The sequence below is a fragment of the Eretmochelys imbricata genome, chromosome 4 (genome assembly GCF_965152235.1).
Source record: "Eretmochelys imbricata isolate rEreImb1 chromosome 4, rEreImb1.hap1, whole genome shotgun sequence".
Lineage (NCBI taxonomy): Eukaryota > Metazoa > Chordata > Testudines > Cheloniidae > Eretmochelys > Eretmochelys imbricata.
In genome coordinates, this window is record NC_135575.1 from 109,479,556 (window position 1) to 109,500,685 (window position 21,130).

The window sequence follows — 21,130 nt, forward strand, 5'->3', positions numbered from 1 at the left end:
TGGGGGGAGGTATTTTTTCATGCTTTGTGTGTATAAAAAGATCTTCTACACTTTCCACAGTATGCATCCAATGAAGTGAGCTGTAGCTCACGAAAGCTTATGCTCAAATAAACTGGTTAGTCTCTAAGGTGCCACAAGTACTATTCTTTTTGTGAATACAGACTAACACGGCTGTTACTCTGAAATAGAAAGCTTGTGTTTGTCACTCAAGTCTACCTATTACTCACCAATAGTCTTCCATTGTTTTTTTCAAATGTATCTCTAGGTCCAGTATAGCAGAATGAGAATGTTTAAATGCTATTTATTAAGTAAATAATTTTAAAATACTTATTGTAAAAGGGCTAATTTTCTAAAAAACGTGGACCATTACTTTTGCACTTCTCTATAAATTTGTGAGTTCTGCATTTTTCTGAGACTAACCCTTTTCTTCATTTTTAAATTTTTTTAGTCATGACAAAAAGTAAGTAGCCTTAGCCATGACCTATGACAGAAAAGCAGAAAAAGTGTGCAACGAAGCCAGAAAGAAAGGACGCATAATCAAATCACAGGCAAGAGTATAACATTTTAAATTAAATAGAGAGCTGATCAACAATGCTATAATTAAATACAGAGAACAAAAAACAACACAGAACTGTTTTCTTCCTTCAGATTGCAATGGGTGTTTCTTAGGCTATGTCCACACTAGCACTTTTGTCAGTAAAACTTTTTGTGGTCAGGGGTGTGAGAAAACCCACACCTCTGACTGCCATAAGTTTCACTGACAAAAGCACCAGTGTGGACAGCGCTAGGTCTGCTGGAGATGCTCTCCCACCAACATAGCTATTGCCACTCGTTGGGGCTGGTTTAATTATGCCAACGGAAGAGCACTCTCCTGTCAGCAAAGAACTTGCTCATCACCATAGTTTAATAGGCAAAACATAGGAGACTTGGGTTGCAGAGCAACTCTGACATTTGTTTTAACTAATGGTTGTCAGTGTTAATCAAGTGCCGTTCTCTGTCTCAAGAAGAGCGCAGCAAACATGTCTTTGCAGCAAGTCTCCAGCGGAGATTTTATCGTATTAGTCCCTTACATATTTAATTTAGTCAGTACAATATTTTTACATGACAACATTCTATAGAGTTTTTAAATTTTCCCATTTTGAAGATCCTTAGGGGCATGGTCAAAGGTTACTTGAAATTAAATTCCTAGCTTCCCATCTGTGACAGGGTGTATGAACCCCTCACTGGACAGCAAAGAGCAGATCTGCGCAGAGGAGGACCCATGCCGAGCATGCTCCGCTTGGAGGTGCAATCTACAAGGGAGACGCTCAATTAAGGGTGGACAGAGCAGGGAGGAGGATCGACTCTGGAAGCTCCAGAGCAGAAGGCAGCCACATACAAACTGAGTGAAGATATGCTGGAGAGCAGCAGCCCTTGAGAGACAGAGGGTGGGGGTAGGCAACCACCAGAACAGTCTGCAGAAGACAAGATGGAGGTAGGAAATGGCCCAGGGAGGCTGACTCGAGGCAATTTAGGGGAAGGCTGGTAAGCAGGCCTCATGGGGACATAGGTCAGAACCCGGTGGAGCGGGAGAGCCCATATTCCTCTAGTCTTTCAACTGTAATCATTAGGCGGGGGGGACTGCTATAGACCGTAATCACTGGGGATGGGGGAACCGCCAAAGACTGTAACCACTAGGCAGCAGACCCCGGGCCTGAGCACACCATCTCCAAGAGTAATTTACAGTAACCAACTGTTCCACTGTCACCTATCCCAAGTATATTTTTCATTGCATCCAGTAAGATCAGCATAGTAAGCTATAAGTTTCTGTTAACAATCAGCAATGATAGTGTTAATATTGGCATTTATGGCCTCCTTTGTAAAGTGTATTTAATTTCTGGAGGTGCTCTATAAAGCTAAATATTAGTTAAGTCACTGGGATGTAAAGATATGATTGCTTGAGCTGAACTGAGACAGTTCATGTCTCAAACTTGTCACAGGCTCCTGTAGTATCAGGAAGACAATGGACAGATTCACATTTAGATGATTTTCTTCCACCCCACAAAGGCTAGAAGATTAAGTTCTGCAGTGCAACTTTTCACCCACAGAATCATAGACTACACATGGCCTTAAACATATATTGAACTTGTCAACATCATAAATACTCAAACAAGGCAGGGATGTAATTATTTCCTTTGTATTCTATAAAAAAGTTACAATTGTTTAAGAGCTGGTGTAATTGGGAAAATCTCTGTGTTCAAAAAAACCTCATCAGTTGTGTTTAGAACTAAAAGCTGAGAAAGATCTGTATTCTAGAGAATGTGTACCTGTCTAACGCTTCAATATCTGCTTTGCTAGGTAGCTATCAGCAGTGACTGTGAAACTCCAGAAGAGGTGGCGGGGAGGGCAGGGAGAGAAATAGCTGGTTGATATCTTAATCATTCATATGAAATGGCTGGAAAATATCTGTAAATTAATTTCATACACAGGGAGTCATGGTCCCAACTAATTATTTCGGTTAACTACTCTACTACCTCTCTACTGTCCTGAGATAAAATACAATTAGGTTTTAAAAGCAGAGTTGTGATTAGGAAAGTTATTTTCAGTACACACACAAAAAAGTTAGCTGGAGAATTCCCAGTTCACCTCCACCAACCATGGAATGTTAGAAAAAATCTTGAATGCAAAAAGACTAAATGTTGGCAGAAGTGCTCAACAACATGGAAAGAAAAAAAAATGTTGGCTCAGAAAGCAGTTGGCCACAGGAGATTTGGTCAAAGGAAGAAGTAGTACCAGAACTGATCATTGGAAGACATCACAACATATACAAAGAATTGACTACTTGATTTCTCTATGAAAAAGTAGAAGGAGAAAAAAATCCGTCCCTCCGATATAACTGATTTTGCCCTATTTTCATTCCTCCAGCTCACTACAGTTCTGTCTTACTTTTGTTTGGGAAGCTGGAAAGAGGTGTTACATAAAAGAAAAACCAAATCATCTATGCAGATTAACTTGTATAGAGAAATAAAGAGATGGCCCCTGAAGGTTTCATGCCTGTTCTGCTGAGAGCTCTACAACTGCACTCTTCTTGACACCATATCTGTCTGATTGTTCTGCACCTTAAGAACTTACATGAAGGGAGTAGCATCCCTTCTGTTGCCACTGTAGCTCCACACTAGTAGCAATTAAAGCTATTAAAACTGATTAACCATGCAAATGATTACTCCCTTTTGGTTTTTCTTTCCATATTGTTCTGCACTGAACAAGACAAAAAACTACGTAATTCTGATGTCTTCCCTCAGTCTTCTGATTCTACATTTCTGGTAGGTGAGAAAAAACACTGCTTCCACTTGCCAATAACAGCACACCAAAAGGGAGCATGGCCCAGCAGCTAGAACACAGTTCAGAGAATCAGGGCTCCAGTCCCACCTCTCCCATTGACTCTGCATGACCTTGGGGAATTTTCAACTTCTTTCTGCCTCAGTTTCCCCATTTATCAAAAGTGCTTTCAGATCTATGGCTGAGAATCACTGAATAAGCTCCAAGTATTATATATTCTGTTAGTGCAGATATTGGAGCTTACATACAATGGCATAAATTCACAGTGGGCTTGAAAATATCCCCTCCATTCTCCAACCCCATTTTAAAGTTCCCTGCAGATAACAAAATTAGTACATATCAGAACTGCCCAAAAGTAGAAGCAGCTGCCCACCAGAAAGAAACTAACATGTTTAGTAAGTATCACACAGTGCCTTGCTGAGCAAAACACCTTTTTCTATGCCAGAGATGAGCAACATTAAGGTAGACTAGAGCACAAAATCCACTAAACCCCTTTAGCAGCCACACAGGGTTTTATGTTTGTTTGTTTTTCAAAAAGATTGCGCCAGGTTGCTAAGGGGCTCAGTCTTTTAGAAAAGCTGCTGTTGTCTCATATCGCTAGGCTTCACTTCCTCAACAGCACAGGCTCCGACTCTACCCCATGCCATCCAGTTCCAGTTACTGCCCCATTGGCTGACTGTTAGGAAATGAGAACCACATTTCCCCTATCCACCCATCAATGGGAAGGAAGTAACCAGAACTGTGTAGCATGGGGCAGCAGAGTGAAGCAGAATGCCATGTGTCAGGTCACACCATTTAAATCTAGCCCAAACACCCCTCCAACATACCAACAGGGAAGGATATTTGCTGTTACACTACCCAATTCTGGTTACTGCCTCCCCACTGGCAGACATATGCCCCGATTCATCCACAGCCTGGAGAGTAGGGGGAGATAGGCTGGCCCCAATCAGACTGGCTGTGGGAGCTGGGAGCCAGTGAGAACGCAGTTAGAGCCAGGTGGCTTGGAGAGAAGCCCCTTCCCTGCATGCATGAAACTAGGGTGGTTGGGCCAACGAGTGGCATTGTGACCGAGTCCCTGGGCTTCTGCTCCCAGTTCTAGGCTCTGCTCCCCCACACCCCACACTTTAAGCACTGTGTCTGGTGCTCAGATTGGGTGGGCCTAGGAGCTAATTGGGTAGGCTGGGGCTCAACCCTGCTCAGCCTCCCACGCATGAGAATATTTTCACCAGCTGCCTCTGGGCAGACCAAATAAAATGATTTGGCAAGCCAAATCTGTCCCCCAGGTTGCCAGTTACTCATCCCCATTCTATGCAGTGCCTTTTCCCGAACTTAAGGTGGGTATATGAAACTGACTAGGCTTTTGTCAAATTTCAGTCTGAGTTTGAGGTTCATGGTCTGCAAAATTGCTGCACACAAGGAGTTGTGGCACAGGTGTAAACTCAGGGCTTGTCTACAGAGAGACTTAGCAAAAGTCAAGCCAAATTGTGACAGTTCATCACACTAGCCTTCCGTGCACCAAGTCGACCTACTGCCTTTCACTAAAAATTTAGTAGAACTTTCGTTCCAAATAGCAGGAGGTCAAAGTACACTATGGAACTTTTAGTGCACTTAGTATGCGGCAAGCTAGTTTACTGTTAATGCACGCCTTGGTTTGCCATGCACTAAGTCTCTGAGTGGACACGCTCTTAGACAAGGAAAGGGAGGCCAAAATCTTCTATATACCAGACAGGGTTATCCAAAGGATTCTCAGAAAGGGTTGCTTTAAAGGTGGCACATAGAAAAAAGATGAACCACTGAGGGTTAAGATTGCAAATGGATTTATTTTGGTGACTTATTAACAATTATAAATAATTGGACGAACAGTGAACACACTCTGGCATAAAACCCCTCCTACACACACTTCTGAATCCCTCCTCCGAGATACATAAAAATGAAACGAACACACAGATGTATCATCTCATGCAGTGTATTTAAACATGACTGTTTGCCAACCACTCTGCTGTGAGGCCTCCACAAAACTTGATAGTGATTAGGCGGCTAGCGTGCTGACACCACTGCCTATTCCATCTATCTATATCCATCTGTTGTCTCTTGTCTTGTACTTCACTTGTAAACTCTTTGGGGTAGGGACTGTCTTTTTGTTCTGTTTGTACAGCACTTAGCACAACAGGGTCCTAGTTCATGACTGGAACTCTTGCATACTATAATAATACAAATAAATAAATGATACATATTAATAAATGAGTTTGTTAACTAGAGCTACTCAATATTATCCCCCCAACTCTTAGTATTATTTACACATTAGTTTTGATTAACTTAAGACCACAAGCAACAAGTTTTCAAAGTAGCATTGTGAATTGGCATTATGTTGAACATTGTAAAGCTACAATAATTCTGTGGCTGTTTTATATCTTGATTAACCAGCATTCTCAAGTTTGAAGATACTGTTTAAATGTGGTTTCTTACAAACCACCCATACCATCACATTACAGAGCGGGGCAGGGGAAGGGAGAGCAGGGGAAAGGGAGTTTACCCCCTGCATGAAAGGCCAAAGAAAGACAAATGTTTTTATTTGATTTAACCATATATTGTTGAAGAAGCCAGATGTTTAAGTTAACAGGGAGGAACATTAAATCCTAGTCTACGCTACAAAAACTGTTATTCAAAAAATGTTTGATAAAGGTACCGAAGAATGAAGTTAACTAAAATGCTGCTGACCACAATTCTGCAGTCAGTGTAGTCTAGGACAAATCATGTCCAGTATTATGTCAGCTAATCATGATTAAATGATGACTAGCTGACAAGATGTTGAACACAATCTATCCTTGCTACACTGACCACAGTCATGGTTGGTTTCATGTCAGCTAATTTGATTCTTCACACCAGTAAAACTTTGCAGTAAAGATTTCATATTCTAAAGTTATGTAGTGAAGAAAAGCCCCAAGAAAATATAAAACAGGACACAGCATTACCAAGATGGATAACAACGTGTAAGAGAAACATTTTAAAGTGTGTTTGTATGAAATGGTATGATCATTACAAATATGTCATCTTGTGTGTATTTTAATCCCTTTCTGCTTATTTTTTGACAAAACCGGGTTTGAAATTTACAAATATGGGTTTGAAATTTACTGTTCTTAGATTCAATAACAGTATAATGATTTTTGAACGGTTACTCTCAATAATTTCCTCCTTAAATAAACGGATCAGCTGTTGGACAGGTGCTCTTTTGTTGCTTGCCTATTTCATAGCCTATTCCTCTGCATCATATAAACTTGCTTATTGAAATTATGTGTAAGAATCAGTATTACCCATGTCTTGGTACACATATGAAAGATTATTGTGAATTTCTTAATATTGTATGATGACCTTCCACAGTGGAACATCAATCACACAGCAAATTCAAGTAGGAGGTCAATTTTATGTTGGAAAAATGTACAGCTTTATTAGAATATAAACACTTAAAATTTACATAAAAATTTGTTGACAGATTTACGCATTCACCCTGAAGTAGGTGACATTTTTTACTGTTAACCTAAGTAGTGGGAACAGATGAGCACTGGTTATATTTAAGTTAATGAACATTACAACTGTTCCTTTCAGCTAATTTAATCAAAGTATTTTTTTTTAATTAAAAACCCACTTGCATGTTCAACTATGCCTTTCCTGTAAAATGCTTCTTGGGAGCCAACAATTTAGTATATTATAGTAACATGTAGATCAATTAATGAAGTGCTTATAATTAATTTCAAAGGACTTGGGATGAAGAGTACTGTAAGAGAGCAAGAGCATACTGCAACCATAGAGTTAGGCTTGGAAATGTTGATTATTTTTTTTTAAGACAGATAATATCAATGTTTATTTTTAAGCATTTTTTTCTATTTTTAATCTATTTAAATTTTCAAAGTTGTGGGAAATTATTTGGGGGCAGACAATTATTTAGTGACTGTAGACACAGATTAAAAAAGCTAAAGCTTTACAAACATTAAAAACAAATTGTCAACATTACATGTCAAAATATACAGAGAAAATATCCTTAAATCAAAGTTTAATAAGTTCTCAAGCAGCATTTTTCTTACTTTGCCTATATGTAAATTTTGATTCTCATCAATGGAAATATTTTTTCATCAGTTTGTGTGTGTGTGTACAATGAAATTGACTTTTACTAACATTTACTGATAAAAGCCTACATAAAGTTCTGCTTCGCACAGTTTTCTTCTAAAGATGAAATCAAATTATGTACTGCGTAAATTACACTTCAAGAGATATAAGAATGTATTTCATAGTCCGAAATATTTATGATGTTTATATAATTTACATCTTAGGACATCTAAAAGCACAGCTTTTCTTTCTTTCTTCCCCCTTCAACCACTGCTCTCCACCAAAGCAGAGTAAACGTTAATTATTATTGACTATATAGTTTAGTACTAAAACTCTGACCATGAAGACCTAATATCTTTGTAAGCCACTCCAGCTAGAGACATTTCTCCTTCTTTCCATATTTCTCTTCTTTTAGTACAACAGCATCTTGTTAATTTTTACTAATGTCGAAGAACACTATAGTGAATTGTTCTATTGCTAATTCGAAAAAAGTACTCTGTTCCCTTATTTTGACAAGTGCAATTTTCTTTAAATAATTTATTACACTTCATAATGTACTACAGTATATTTTGTAAAAATAAAAGTCTTATATCTCTAAGACTTCATTATTATATTATAGAATTTTTTGCTAAGAAATAAAGAGATGGCCCCTGAAGGTTTCATGCCTGTTCTGCTGAGAGCTCTACAACTGCACTCTTCTTGACACCGTATCTGTCTGATTATTCTGCCCCTTAAGAACTTACATGAAGGGAGTAGCATCCCTTCTGTTGCCACTGTAGCTCTACGCTAGTAGCAATTAAAGTTATTAAAACTGATTAACCATGCAAATGATTACTCCCTTTTGGTTTCTCTTTCCATATTGTTCTGCACTGAACAAGACAAAAAACTATGTAATTCTGATGTCTTCCCTCAGTCTATTTGGTGCATGTCAAATAAAAGACGTACAGATTAGTGAAGTTCTACATACTATCATAATCTGAATAAAAACAAGATATTTGTTTTTAAGTCAGTCTACTCCTGCATTGGACACTGCAGTCCTTTTTGTGGCAATTAAATAATTGTCATAGAGGATTTAGGGTAATGAACAAGCAGCAAATGCAAACACACTAAAAATCAAAGATAATATTTTCATACAACAATCCTTAATAAAACCATGAAAAAAAAATGTGTTTAGAGCTATCTCAAAGATTTTCAAGGATTCCCCAAAGGTTTCTCAATAGCGAAATTTAGAACAGTAATGCATATGTTAATACTTCCTTCTTGTGTGACTTTTATTCGTTTGACCATAAATGATCTTATAAAAACAACCTTCTAGACTATGTATGTGTGTGCATACAGTATAAACATCCATAGTTTTACTATTCTCAAATCTTAACCATAAAGTTTAAACCTAGAGTGATAGGCACATCTCCCTCCTCCCTTTCATTGCTAAGCTCATTGCACAGCTGTTTACAATTGCTGTCTGGAGTTGCTTTCCTCCAATTCCACCCTAGACCCTCTTCAGTCCATCTTCTGTGCCTTGCACTCCACTGCAATTCCTCTTGCCAAAGTCTCTAATGACCTCTTCCTAGCTTAAGCTCAGAACCAGTACTCCTTGACCTTTCAGCTGCCTTTGACATGCTCTTAATTGAAATATTGTTCTCCCTTGCTTTCCATGACTGTCCTCTTCTGGCTCTGCTACTTCTCTAATTGCTCCTTTTGCATATCCTTATCCACCCTCCAACTTTCAATGGCAGTTCCCCAGAGCTCTGTTCTCGGTCCCCCCTTCTCTTTTCCTTCTACATCTTTTCTCTGGGTAATCTCATTCACAACCACAAATTCACTACCATTTCTATGCTGACAATTCACACAGCTTCTTCTCTATTCCTCTCTTTCTCCTCTAAATGCCGTTTGTCTACACTAAAATCTCAGACTCTCTCGCTGACATCTCCGCATCCTCAACATGGCTAAAACAAAGCTTCTAGTCTCCCCCACCACAGTCCTTCCTGCTTCTTTCCTGGCTTCTTTCCTATGGACAACACCACCATTCTGCCTGTCACTCAGGCTCATAACCTCAGTGCCATCTTTGAGCTGGACCGCCAGGTTATGTCTAAATCTTGCTGAGTGCTTCTCCATAAGATCCTAAGATATAATCTATTCTATTCATCCACAGAGCCAAAACTTTCACCCAGCATCCCAATTACTGCATTATCCTACTCTCTGGCCTTGAAAAATGCAATTTTGCTCCACTCATATTAATTCAGAATGTTGCTACAAAGACCATTTTCCTAGCATGGCACTTCGACCATGTCACCCCTCTCTCTTCATTCCTCAATAGGCTCTCTTCTTCTCTACTGAATCAAACATTAGCTGCTTGTCTTCACTTTCAAGGCTGTCATAAATATGAAGGGAAGGGTAAACCCCTTTAAAATCCCTCCTGGCCAAAGGAAAAATCCTCTCACCTGTAAAGGGTTAAGAAGCTAAAGGTAACCTCGCTGGCACCTGACCAAAATGACCAATGAGGAGACAAGATACTTTCAAAAGCTGGGAGGAGGGAGAAAAACAAAGGGTCTGGGTCTGTCTGTATGCTGCTTTTGCCGGGGACAGAACAGGCATGGAGTCTTAGAACTTTTAGTAAGTAATCTAGCTAGGTATGTGTTAGATTATGATTTCTTTAAATGGCTGAGAAAAGAACTGTGCTGAATAGAATGACTATCCCTGTCTGTGTGTCTTTTTTGTAACTTAAGGTTTTGCCTAGAGGGATTCTCTATGTTTTGAATCTAATTACCCTGTAAGGTATTTACCATCCTGATTTTACAGAGGTGATTCCTTTACTTCTATTAAAAGTCTTCTTGTAAGAAAACTGAATGCTTTTTCATTGTTCTCAGATCCAAGGGTTTGGGTCTGTGGTCACCTATGCAAATTGGTGAGGATTTTTACCAAACCTTCCCCAGGAAGTGGGGTGCAAGGGTTGGGAGGATTTTTGGGGGAAAGACATGGCCAAACTACGTTTCCCAGTAAACCCAGTTAAAGTTTGGTGGTGGCAGTGGAAATTCCAAGGGCAAAGGGTAAAATTTAATTTGTACCTTGGGGAAGTTTTAACCTAAGCTGGTAAAAGTAAGCTAAGGAGGTTTTCATGTAGGTCCCCACATCTGTACCCTAGAGTTCAGAGTGGGGGAGGAACCTTGACAAAGGCCGTTCATGGTCTGTCTCCACACTACCTATTAACTCATATATGCCACAGAGACATCAACTCCTACCTCCAAACAACCCATGATGCCAGCCACTACCACCCACTTGTTACATTTTTTAAACACCTTTGATGCTTCCTCATATGCTGTCCTTCATGCTTGTGAGGAACTCCCTGTAAACATCTCCAAAAACTCACTCATTCTCCTCTACACTCTCTTTTGGTCAGCAGCCTATGACACCATATGGCACACAGGGTTGCTGTAAAGTTGTCAAAAATTCTTCCTAGATGGGTTGCCATGGCAACTGTGCTATTGCTCCAAGGTAGACATGTGCAAGTGGCTCTAGACCATAAAACCAGCACTTGAAGATTCCAGAAGAACAGACTCTAGAAAGTCTTGATGCTGGAACCAAATTTATTTTATGCATTCACCAATGAACTGACATACATCATCTCAAGGAGATTCATGTAGTCCCATGATACCTGCTTAGCCTCAAGGGACTCTAACTTCCAAAAGACTGAAGAGAACCTGAACAGTGATATTGCTGCCAAAGGTGACTACTGTAAGAAATGGAGACAAACCAAGTACATGAAACACTGCATCAGCATGCTTCCTCCTACATCATGAGGAGAATCAACTTGAGCTTAAATATGTTTTTGAACGGTCAGAAGTTGGCATATGTTCTAAAACCAATGTATCAAGGGGTTACTCTAAATCACACACTTATACACAAATGCCACCTCACTAAAGTAGTTCAAAAAATCAAGAGCAGAAACTGTCTTCTGAACAAACTAGTAGTTTCCTCTTGGGGAGTCAATGCGCTATGTGGTTTGGGGCTCACCATATGCTACTGAGTTGGAGAATGTTGTGCCCGTTTGATTAAGCTCTGCACATGCTACACTAGCAGACAAACAACTCAATCATACCATGAGAATTATTACCAGGCACCCTCAAGACAATAAAACTTGTATGTTTACCAATCCTAGCCAAAAATCCTCAACCTAACAGCTAGCATCACAGTATAGCGAATAAACTGATCAGGGTGCAAAGTGCCTTTATCAAGACATCAAGATATAGCAAATGAATATATGGGATGTACCCCATCACCAACTGCACAGCAGAAATCTTATCTGGACAGTGCTGCACACACTCTATGCAACTGATATCATCCTCCGCTCACCATGGTGATCAGAATTGAGAGAGAACCTCTCCCACCGCCTGTAACTCTCACATCACCACCAGGCTGGATGAACAGCAACCTGACTTTGGGCAACTATGCCACCTTTGGAGACAGTTCAATAGGTCCAGGTGCGGCAGGGTTTGCTATGCCAAGACAGACCATGCCTAGGGCATCAAGGACAGCCCTCTGTGCACCTTTAATGCTGTGCAGGAAGCTGCATACATGCGGGATGGCTGCACTTTTTGTGTTGGATTCCCCAGAGGTCTTCCCATAGTGAACACTGCTGACTCAATGGCCACTTACCGGCTCAAGACCATTTAGCTGTTTTGGCATTGGTTTGTTTTTTAAAAGCTTGTCTTGCTCACATGCAGTCATGTGCATACTCTCCCTCTGTAAATACATATAGTGTGTGTGTGTTTGTGTCATATCCTTTTTGTGATACCTACAAAAAACTTGACAATGGAAATGCTGCTGGTATACTAATACCACTGACTATCGTGCTGACCAATACTGTCTCATTGTTTCCTTGTACTCCCCCCATCTGTCTGTTTATAGCCATCTTGTCTCACACTTAAAATGTAAGCTCTTTGAAGCCTGGACCGTTTCTTTGTTCTGTGTTTGTACAGCACCCAAGTACAATGGCGTCCTGGTCCATAACTAGGGCTCCTAAGCACTACAGTAACAAATAAATAATAATAAATCTGATAATATTACACCTATAATTAAAAACTGTATAACCATACATTATTCACACAGCTAAGTCTATGAAAAAACAAGCTCATATTATTGTTACCCCATCCACCTCTGTTTGCTTATATCACCCATCTTGTTTTAAACAAAACTGTAAGATCTTTGGTGCAGAAATTGTCTTTCACTATGTCATATATTTGTATGAGGCTTATCACAATGGGTTCCTGACCTAATTGGGGCCTTTAGGTACTTCCATAACACAAAACTGCTCAGAATGAAGGTTTCTTATTGAATCTATGCATCTCTAATAGCTGATATTTTCATTAATACTTCATAGCCTTAAAGTGATTAACGTTTTCCCAATCATTTACATTCTGCAGAAAAGCTTATGATATTCTGTCCATAAGTTATCCATTTCCATTAGTAAAATATTTTTGAGAATAAGACATTTTCAGTTACTTGTCTGCTACATTTCTAACACATTTTTCATTATCTCTCTCTCTGCCCCTGAAGTGAGTAATTTAGGTTCAATCATAATAATGACTGTATACTTCACTATTCCGATAAAAATGTATTTGAAATAAAATGGTTACAGTCTATAACTTCGTGTAGATAAGAAAGCAGGTAGGTTTTGGTCATACCGGAAAAACAACTTATGTGGTGAAGTGCTAACCTCGCTATTTCATGAACAGGTTACTGGCACAAGTGAATAGATGCATGCAGGTTTATTTACTGTAATTTAAGTTTTAGCATTCACAGTTTTCATAGAAAGATTGTTTTTATAGAAAGACATTCAACTTGCATTGACTAGAAAACAATCACTTACATGCTTTGTCTAGCAATCTCAGTGTCAATAAAATTGCAAGCCACCACTGAAAAATTTTCACTTACTGAAGGACACATCAGATTTTAATTTTAACATATCCACAATGAAAACAGGATATAACATTAGTATAACATTGCTAATTCAAAACTAGAGTTTAATACTGCTAATCCACAAACCTAGTAATTCTCGCAAAAAACATCAACTCATTCCACTTTATAATATGAAATATTATAAATCATGGAAACTAAACTACTCCTGTCAAAATTTAGTCATCTGCATTTAGCAAGGTTCTACCAGATAGCAGGTCCTGAGACCATCATTCAGTATACTAACATACACTCCTCAACACAATAAAGCCACACCTGTTAATAAATTTTAGCATGTCTTTTAAAGTCTACCTGTGTGATAGACATATGTTTGAAGTGATTAGCCATAATAATAATAAAAAATGATTCAGGGTCTCAGGTAGTAACAAATGATCTCCCACCTTTAATAAGTACAGTATTATGATTCACGGTTTCAGGGAGTAACAATGAACTCCTTCCTTTAATAGGAATTAGTAAATTTATACAGGTTTTGATCAATACAACCAATTTTAGAATCCTCAAACACACACAGTCTTTTCTGTTCTCATGTTAAAGCACAATGTATTTTCTTCTCTCCTACTGTTAGCCTGGTATAATCATTTCTAAGAAATTTTCTAGGATTATGAATTAGTCAAAAGGTAGTACATATCTCCTAAGAAGAGACAGGATGATACAGACCTGAGAGCATTATTGATAGCAGTTTGCTAATCAACAAGCAAAGAAAATAACTGTCAAATGATCAGACAATTAAATGAAATGAACATAAACTGGAATACAATTCATCCATAACTAACCCCACAGCAACATTTAAAACAAACATTTAAAGCACTTTTTTGTCTTGTTCCCCACAACCCTTAGAACTCTAAATAGTGCCATCCAGAAACTGTAACAAACACCTGCTGCCTTAAAGAATATTAAATAGGAAAAATGAGCAACAGCAGCAAGCTCCATTTGAACATGAAAGAAACAAGGCAACATCCAGGCAGCAGCTTAGATCTTGTTTTCAACAATCAACATTAAAAATGGAACAACCATTGAGGCCAAAATGAAACAAGAAAAATACCATAATGCCACTTTTACCAAGAGAACAAAAGCAACCACCAACCCCACCCCAAACAGGCTGCTGGCCTCTCTAACCACATAGCCATAGCTGGAGATAATGTAATCTCATGGGGAAAAGAGTACTTTTGTGTGTTTGTGACATTCACTGTGAAAATATCAAACTAAGTCCACAATGTAAAGATACCCAGCAATATTCTTACCAACCAGGATTTTGTTATGAACAAACAGGTGGTGAGCAAACAAGGCCCGCTATTGTACTTGGAGCCCCATCCCTCAAGAGTCAGTGTGTGTTCAGTGGAGTGGACGCAACTACACAGTGTGACCCAAGACTGGGGGTATGGTGCCTGCTTTGTGCAGTGTAACTCAAGATGTGGCAGAGGTGTGCAAAACGGCTGCTGATGCACCCTACCACTACAGTGAATCTACCATTATTACCTAACAGCAGCTGACTAGGAGTATGCCACCGATTACCATGAAACAGTTTACAGGTGGAAGGCCATTATTCAGTATGACCCAGTGGCCTTAATGGGGATGGCAAGTAGTTTTCATGCTGAGTCAATAAGGAGCAGATGGAGTGGGAAGGCTGCTATTCTTCTGTTGGGAGGGAGGCAGCTAAGAATATTCACTTGTAACCCAGAGAATGGTGAACAGGCAAGGAAAGGGGAACTTCCACCCACTTCTGCAAGACAGCAGGGGGTCTTGCTTGGGAGGAGACTGTTCCTACTGAATGGGACCTAGAGCCTGATGAATTCAGCGCACCCCGGCGCGCGGGGAAGGAGTGCTCTGCCCCCTCTCAGCGCGCCCTGCTAGAAAGGAGGAAGGCACCAGGCGGCTTTCCCACAGCAAGACAGGAGCCTTTGTCTGGTGCCCCAGGGCCGGTGGCTGAGGGGGCCTCAGCCCGGACCCGGGTTGGGAAGCCCCACGAACAGGTACCCACCGTGGGGGTGGGGGAGAGAAGAGTGTGCCCGGCACCGAGCCCGCTCCCCAGTCCCGCCTGGGATTTGGGAATCTCGGCCCTCCCTGGACCCGCCCCCAGACTATCCACCTGGGGATCCCGGCCTATCACCCGGAGGCCTTCTCCGGTGCAGCCACCTGGGGGGTCCCAGCCCCCGAGGGTCTGTGTCTCGTGGCCTCCCCTGGATCGCCCGGCTAGGAGCTCCCGCCTCCCCGGACTGGCGACGGGGAAGCAGCAGGGCCAGAGGACGACGGTGGGTGAACCCCAGTGCCCACGGAAAGGGATCGCTCCCGGCCCGGCGCTGCGAACCCCCCGCACTTACCCTGTCACAACAGGCGCCATCTTCCACAAACTCTCGCCAAAACTCCTACTCTCGCGAGACCTGCCTCCTCCTCCCCAGGCCGAGTGCGCGCGTGCGCGGGCCCGTGAGACAGACACGCGGTCGCGGAAGGGAGAGAGTGGGGAGGCGCGCCGCCCCCTCATCCCGGGTTCTCCCCTCAGACACAACAGCAGCAGCAGCAGGCGTGGGAACCTGCCCAAGGCTCGCGAGAACTCGAGCAGCGGCCTGCCCGGCGCTAAGCCAGACTCGTATCGCGAGAACAAAGTGAAGGGGATTCCCTCGCCGCCGCGCTGCGCGTTTGTGGTCCTTGTTTCTCTGAATCTCCCTGAGCCGGCGGCGGGCGAGGACTAAACCATTCGGGGGAGAGGTGCGGTAGGGACCATTTGCGTGGGGCAGTCAGGCTCTGTCCCACAGGCAGGGAGCGGAGCGGTTCCCTCGCGCGCCTCTGCCTCTTGCCGGCACGCAACGTGCCCGGCCGCGGGGCTGGCAGCGCTCCTGCGGGGCGTGGAGCCGCCCCGGCCTTCGCTCCAGCGCCGCCCTCCCCGCGGGGCGGGACGGCCCAGCCCGGCTCGGGCAGCCGCCCGCAGTAGGAGGTTGCACGCTGGGTAACCGCTGATGTTCTAGCTCCTTGCGGCCCATTCGTCTCCCCTGCCCGCCACCCTCCATCCCCCTCTATTTTAGGGACTCTCTGAAACCCACTCTTTTCCAGGGGCGGTGCGTCCTTTCTCCCTTCCTCACTAGGCTCCCCCACTCTCCCACCCGGGCCTCCCTGGGACAGCCCCCATGCTAGGTTACCAGGGCACCCCAACTGGCCAGGGGCTCTGCGTGCATCCCCATTTCCCCTGCTCGGTTACAGACAGATAAGTAGAGAACTGCCGTGGTGGTGAGCATGGGCCTCACTTTCTTCAACACAATTAACTTGGCAACTGCCTTTTGGCTGCACTGGAAAGGTAGAGGGGAGAATGAGCAGGCAAGAGAAACAATGTCAGTAACCAGGCTATTAAATGATCTACACATGGACAAACTTCTTAGAATCATAGAATATCAGGGTCTGAAGGGACCTCAGGAAGTCATCTAGGCCAATCCCCTGCTCAAAGCAGGACCAATCCTCAACTAAATCATCCCAGCCAGAGCTTTATGAAGCTGGGCCTTAAAAACCTTTAACAATGGAGATTCCACCACCTCCCTAGGTAACCCATTCCAGTGCTTCACCACCCTCCTAGTGAAATAGTTGTTCCTAATATCCAACCTAGACCTCCCACACTGCAACTTGAGACCATTGCTTCTTGATTCTATCATCTGCCATCACTGAGAACAGCCGAGCTCCATCCTTTTTGGAACCTCCCTTCAGGTAACTGAAGACTGTTATCAAATCGCCATCTTACTCTTCTTCAGACTAAATAACCCCAGTTCCCTCAGCCTCTCCTTGTAAGTTATGTGCTCCAGCCCCCTAAGCATTTTCGTTGCCCTCCGCTGGACTCTCTCCAATTCATCCACATCCATTCTGTAGGGGGACCAAAACTGGATGCAGTACTCCAGGTATGGCCTCACCAGTGCCGAACAGAGCAGAATGGTCACTCCCTCGGTCTGCTGACAATGCCCCTACTAGTACAGCCCAATATGCTGTTGGCCTTCTAGGCAACAAGGGCACACTGCTGACTCATATCCAGCTTCTCTTCCACTGTAATCCCCGGGTCCTTTTCTGCAGAACTGCTGTTTAGCTAGTTGGTCCCCAGCCTGTAGCAGTGCATGGGATTCTTCCTTCCTAAGTGCAGAACTCTGCACTTGTCCTTGTTGAACCTCATCAGATTTCTTTTGGCCCAATCCTCCAATTTGTCTAAGTCACTCTGGACCTTATCCCTATCCTCCGTCATATCTACCTCTCCCCCCAGCTTAGTGTCATCTGCAAACTTGCTGAGGGTCAATTAATCCCATCATCCAGATCATTAATAAAGATGTTGAACAAAACCGGCCCCAGGACCGACCCGTGGGGCGCTCCCCTTGATACCGGCTGCTAACTAGACATCGAGCCGTAGATCACTACCAGTTGAGCCCAACAATCTAGCCAGCTTTCTATCCACCTTATAGTCTAATATAGTCTTGGCAGTAGGGATTTAAGAGGAAGTGGGAAATCCTGATTTGGGGCCCTAAAATTGGCATTTAGGAGCCCAAAAGATTATTTGCATAACTAAATGTGCACTAGGACTTTCCAATTCAGGGTCTGAATGTATATCAGATGTGGACTACATTTGAAAAGTAGACTACTGATGTGCAAGATCACTACTAGCTCTTCCTTCACCCCTTCAGCTTCCTCTTGCTGCTTCTGTAGTATCAGAAACCATCTAGCTTAACACTCAGATCCTCCATATTAATAAAAAAAAATGCAATATGAGAATGAGATTCTAAAGTTTACTTCATTCTTATCACTCTACTTTGGCAGGTCTGGCTCTATCATCTATATGATTTTTGGTCTGCTTCTTCAGCTTATTCTCTACTGCTAATATAATGCAATGGAGAACAGCTTCCTAGACAAACTACAGTAAACTTGTGCATTTTAAAAGACTGCTTTGCCACAGAGTTTGCTGTAGTTGTACAAACAACTAGTGTTAGTTATCATTACGAATACTCTTTTCCCACCATGATTTCTCCCTCCTCATTAGTTGCAAAAGGATTTTGATTGGTTCCTTACAGGCACACTCCTCATCTGAAGCACAATGCGTACTGCAAATCCTCTGTATTGTTTGTGGAGCAGTAACTCACAATCCCCCTTTAAAAAGCTCTTCCTGAAAACATCTTTTTTTTCCAAGACTGATGAATGATCTCAGTTCATGCTAGTTCCATTGCAGTAAGAATGGTTTCTGGATTTTTGCCCTAGTTTGTCTGTAAATGGTTATTTTGTGGGGCCTCTTCTTTTTGTGTGTGTTTTGAATCAAACTGGAAAATCTAAAAATATTCTTGTGTACCATATGTCAAGACTTTAATATTTTCCAAAGAGGACATATTTTGATTTAAAAAATTGGATCCCAGGAAGGTATATTGTTTCCAAGGAGTAATCATTAATAATTTGAGAAAAGTGCTTTCTATCACTGATTCAGATGCATTTTTAAAAACCCCAGGATACATATTAAACTATTTTTAAAAAATTATAAGTATTCTATAGTAGCCTAAAAGGTCACTCACCCTAACAGTCCAGAATTAAAAATCAGGAACACAAATCATAAAATCAGAGACAGGGCTACCAATGTGATATATGCCATCATGTGCCAGCAATGCCTCTCTGCCATGTAAGTTGGCCAAACCGGACAGTCTCTACTCAAAAGAATAAATGGACACAAATCTGACATCAGGAATCATAACATTCAAAAACCGGTAGGAGAACACTTCAACCTCTCTGGCCTCTCAGTAAAAGAGTTAAGGGTGGCAGTTTTGCAACAGAAAAGCTTCAAAAACAGACTCCAGCGAGAAACTGCTGAGCTTGAATTAATATGCAAACTAGATACCATTAACTTGGGTTTGAATAGAGACTGGGAGTGACTGGGTCATTACACATATTGAATCTATTTCCCCATGTTAAGTATCATCACACCTTCTTGTCAACTGTCTAAATGGACCATCTTGATTATCACTACAAAAGTTTTTTTCTCCTGCTGATAGCCTGTTACAGTTTGTATGGCAACTTCCACCTTCTCTGTATGTAGATATATATCTTCTTACTATATGTTCCTTTCTATGCATCTGATGAAGTGGGCTGAAGCCCACGAAAGCTTATGCTCTAATAAATTTGTTAGTCTCTAAGGTGCCACAAGTACTCCTGTTCTTTTTCCAGATACAAACTAACACAGCTGCTACTCTGAAATCTGGAAAGAAAATAAACTTCAGGCAAATTTAAATTTTTGGATGGACTTTTTTAAAGTATTGCTAGTACTGACTGTTTTTTGTTATTTCACAAAGTGCTGAGTATTTAATTCCTAATGATTTCAATGGGAGTTGAGAGCACCTACCACCTCATGAGACAGGGCCCTAACATCTGATCCTTAATGGAAGACAGTACCAGATCTGAGGAATAAGAACAACTTTAGATACAGTATAGGGCAGTAAGGACTTTGGATTTATTTGTTATACAAGGCAGTCTGTGCCAATCCAGTATACAGTCTTGTATCTAACCCAGCCCCTATTGAACTCAATGGAAAGAGTTCTAAATCAGGTATTAGGGACTACATTTTCAAAAGTGACTAGCGATTTTGGGAGCCTAACTTGAAACACAAAGGGGACTGATTTCAGAAAGTGCTGAGCACCTGTCCTTTAAAATTTAGTCCCCTTTCAAGGTGTCAGTTTGGGCATCCGAAAACAGTAGGATTAAAATTTTCAAAAGTGACTAAGGAAGTACTGTTTTTTAACCTAGTTTATAAACTCTTTGTGGCAACTACTGTCTGCTACTACTACAGTTTGTACAGTGCCTAGTACAATGGGGCCCCATTCTTGGTTGATCCTTAGGCACTGTTTTAATAAACGTAAGAGTAGTTAATAATTGTATTTTTAACCCCTAGCTGCTTTATAAAAGATACTGACACTAATAAGCAACATATATGCCAGTACCTCACAGACTATCCATATCTTAGTTCATTATAAATAATACATTTCATCTCACGATGTTTCAGTTTACATTTCTGGATGTAAATCACATAAACTACTAGTACTTATTATGATATAACCTTTCTGGAATTTTATAAGCACAGGATGTGCAATATGGTTTAACCACGTTTCTAGGAAAGAAAATAAATACAGTTGCCCACAGAGTATATCTTACATCTAAGCTTGTGTGTATACACCAACAAAAGTTATCGCTTAAACTGCTAACTGAATAAGAGCTAGATCTCAGAAGTGACTTTGCTGTTTAAAATGGAAGTTCTTATTCGGCATAGCTGAAAGAAAAGAAGGCAATATTACAGTATCTCCTTTTGATCAATAAGAATAGTTATTACTAGCAATCTCAAAAAGGTATGATTTTGAAATTAAACAGTTTACACTTGTGTGTTGTATTCTCAAGTAGGCCACTGGGACAAAAAAAAAGAAAAACTCTAATCTGTCTAAATCTTAATGCTAATAGGTTATATCTTACTATGTATTATTTTACTATTATTATGAAAGCTCCCAAAAGCTAGAGTCAGGTTGGGGCTGCATTGTGCTACACACTGCAAAAAAACCCGAGGTTGATAGTCCCAGCCCAAAGAGTTTATAATCTAAAGACAAAGTGCAACAAGTGAGCATAACAAACAATAGGAAGGAAGAGGGGGAGGGAGGATGAGGTTAACAGTATTAATATCGTGGTTATGTAGGTTAACAGTGTGCACAGCCTGATGGCTCTGAATCATTTAATTTTTTTAGCATCATTTTAAAAATTC

General features: G+C 41.3%; 1 protein-coding gene across 1 annotated transcript in view; it reads right to left on the bottom strand.

Moving 5' to 3' along the window:
* RBPJ (recombination signal binding protein for immunoglobulin kappa J region) overlaps positions 1-15,740 on the bottom strand; it is a 93,627-nt gene extending 77,887 nt beyond the window's left edge. The window contains exon 1 of the mRNA XM_077815781.1: positions 15,711-15,740. Coding sequence (XP_077671907.1) covers positions 15,711-15,730 — 20 coding nt within the window. The 5' untranslated portion in view covers positions 15,731-15,740. The remainder of the gene's footprint in view (positions 1-15,710) is intronic.
* Between the last annotated feature and the right edge of the window lie 5,390 nt (positions 15,741-21,130).